This window comes from Somniosus microcephalus, unplaced genomic scaffold (genome assembly GCF_052327205.1).
Source record: "Somniosus microcephalus isolate GS21.2 unplaced genomic scaffold, FLI_Smic_1.0 unresolved_chr1, whole genome shotgun sequence".
Classification (NCBI taxonomy): Eukaryota; Metazoa; Chordata; class Chondrichthyes; order Squaliformes; family Somniosidae; genus Somniosus; species Somniosus microcephalus.
In genome coordinates this window covers 94,367,281-94,369,836 of record NW_028225179.1, presented here as the reverse complement: position 1 = coordinate 94,369,836, position 2,556 = coordinate 94,367,281, and the positions used below count along the sequence as shown (strand labels likewise).

Below are 2,556 nucleotides of genomic sequence, written 5' to 3'. Positions count from 1 at the left end.
TGCACACCGGCAGCTGGAGGAGGCCCAGGATCGGAATCCCACGCCATCCCACAGTACAATGGCAGGCGCGCTATGTAAGTGCAAGTCAGGGGCTTGCGCCCGCAGGAATTCTCGACCCGAATTTCTGGGCCAATACCTCACACTTACATTTGTTAAAATTAATTTGCCAAATGAATGGCAATTCTGCAAATTGGTAAATGTCTTCTTGTATTATATTGCAGTTCCACACAGTAATGGCTACCTCCTCTCCACCAATCCCACCTACTCCCGCCAATTTGGTGCCCTCTGCAAATTTAGTAATTGTGCTTATGATTCCAGTGTCTAAATTGTTAATAAAAATTGTGAAATCAAGTGTTAAATTCGCAACTTGGGAATAAAGGGCAGGATCAGCAGGACCTATTCACTGTAAGAATCAAACGCAAGTGGGATCATTTACAAAATTAATATATTGATGAAAGTAGCTGGCTGCTTCAAAATGTGTTACTGACGGGGTTAGGGGTTGTGGGCTATGTTACTGAAAGAAGTGTTGGGTTTAGATCAGTGAAAACAACAGATATGTTTGTCTAATTGATTTTATTTCGGATCTGAAAAAATCTTGTGTGTGTTTTGCAATCCGATATCGCCTGTCTTACATTATCAGCAAAAGTAAATAATACCCCAAAAACCTTTCATCTCCTACAATATGACATCGAATTTGGGGAACAGATGGAAGCTTCCATTTCCTTTAGAGATTCCTGTTTGTAGATGTCAGTTGAACAATTTCTGCTCGCTTCCGATTCATGGAATTGCATTTTAGTTCTGTCAAGCCATTTAACTTATTTGATTACATTAGTAATGACAGCCAGGGGGTGCTTAATTACACAGTTTAATTCCTCTCTGAATTTGCTCTGGGTCACTGCATAAATAAACGTGTTTGTGCAATAACTCAAAGACATAAGCATATAGCCGGATTGTTCCGCAATGGTGAAAGAGTCGTTGTAATTTGCTTCTAAAAACTGAGTATTTGTAAATTGCACACATAGAAAAATTATGAAATTTACCATCCATAATAGTATAAAATTTCCAGATATAGCGAGCAGTAACATAATGGATTTCCTTCGAGTCTCCACCTCTGGATCAGTGTGATTCTGAACCTTGTTGTTTCCTCGAAGACCACTCCTCACTCTATTGGCCAGTACAATGTGCCTGATGGTCAGGGCATTGAGCAGCAAGATCAACACAAATGGTGCAAATGGGGTTAAAATGGTTTCAAACCACAGAAATGCTACCCATATGGCTAAGGTGTAGAAGCTTGATTTTACATAGCAGGACCATGGTTCATTGTCAATTATTTCCCGAGGTTCAAGTATGAAGTAGATTGGAACATTTTCTAACATGCTTAAGGAACACACCACTGCAATCACCACAGCTGCTGTTTTTTCGGTGCAATATTTTGACCGAAACTTTTGGTAACAAATAACGACAAATCGATCAAAGGTAAAAGCCACCGTTAGCCAGACAGAGCAATCAATGGAAACATAAATCAGGGCGATATTGAAACTACAAATCGGAGTATAGTTCAGGAATGAATATGGGAAATAAACATCGTTAATCTGATATAGAATTACATTAAATATCAGGGCCATTAGATCAGCTGCTGCCATGGCCACCAGATAACGGGTGATGCATTTGGAGAGACCGCACTTTCCACGGGAGAGAATGACAATTGTCACCAAATTTGCTGCAAAAAAGAGGGAATTAAATTAATAACTCTTCTTACTCTGAGGGAATCAACAGTCGAGAATTCTTTGTATGAAATTCATGGAATATTTTCGTATCATTCAAATCTCTCTCTCTCTCTTTATCTCCTCCAATCGATCAGATGAGCCTAGTTATTATACAATGATGCATTTCTTTATGCATACACGTCGCTAACTTAGTCTGAGTTACTTCAAAAACGAAACAATGCTTCAGTGAATGACCTGTTTGGATTTTCAACTTTTCACTGGACCGAACATGGGCTTTTCTGATTGGCGGCCACAATTGAATCCGCCCAATTTTCATTTCCATTCACTTCAACAGAAAGGAAGTTCCGGCTATGTGCAAAAAATCCAAAAGGCCGGCTGATTTGCTTATCCCTGTCCCTCCATACACATCATGGGGTAGCTTTCCATCTGTCTTTCCTGGTGTAAATCGGTGTTGCGAATCCACTAACAGATAACAGCAGGCAGGTGCACCGCAACACCAGACTGAAGCAAAGAGTTCAATTGAAAATGCACCCAGTATCTCATTTCAAATATCCTCAATTATAATGCATTGTATGATTCAGTGTGATAACACGATTCTGATTGCAATATTGTTTCGTTTAGCATTCTGGAAGCAGTTGCTTTTCCTCAGCCAATAACAAGCAAAGGAAATTTCTCAGTGATACATTGTTTCATGTGCACAATATAATGACAAACATTTCATTATGGATTGTGTCCCAACTATGTACCACTCGAATCGCTTACAAATCAAAGTAACCGGTTAAATGACCAGTGATACGTGGGGACTGAGGATGGGCTGAGTGAATTGTAT

At 39.7% G+C, this 2,556-nt stretch overlaps 1 protein-coding gene across 1 annotated transcript; it reads right to left on the bottom strand.

The window, feature by feature from the left end:
* Nucleotides 1–513: 513 nt before the first annotated feature.
* LOC147095615 (uncharacterized) lies at nt 514–1,698 on the bottom strand. Its single transcript, XM_085973977.1, has one exon. The coding sequence runs from the start codon at nt 1,641–1,643 to the stop codon at nt 816–818; it is 828 nt and encodes a 275-aa protein (XP_085830103.1). The 5' UTR covers nt 1,644–1,698; the 3' UTR covers nt 514–815.
* Nucleotides 1,699–2,556: the final 858 nt, after the last annotated feature.

Bases quoted from the DNA above. Each gene is read 5' to 3' on its own strand.
- LOC147095615 (XM_085973977.1), bottom strand. From the start codon at position 1,643: ATGGCAGCAGCTGATCTAATGGCCCTGATATTTAATGTAATTCTATAT.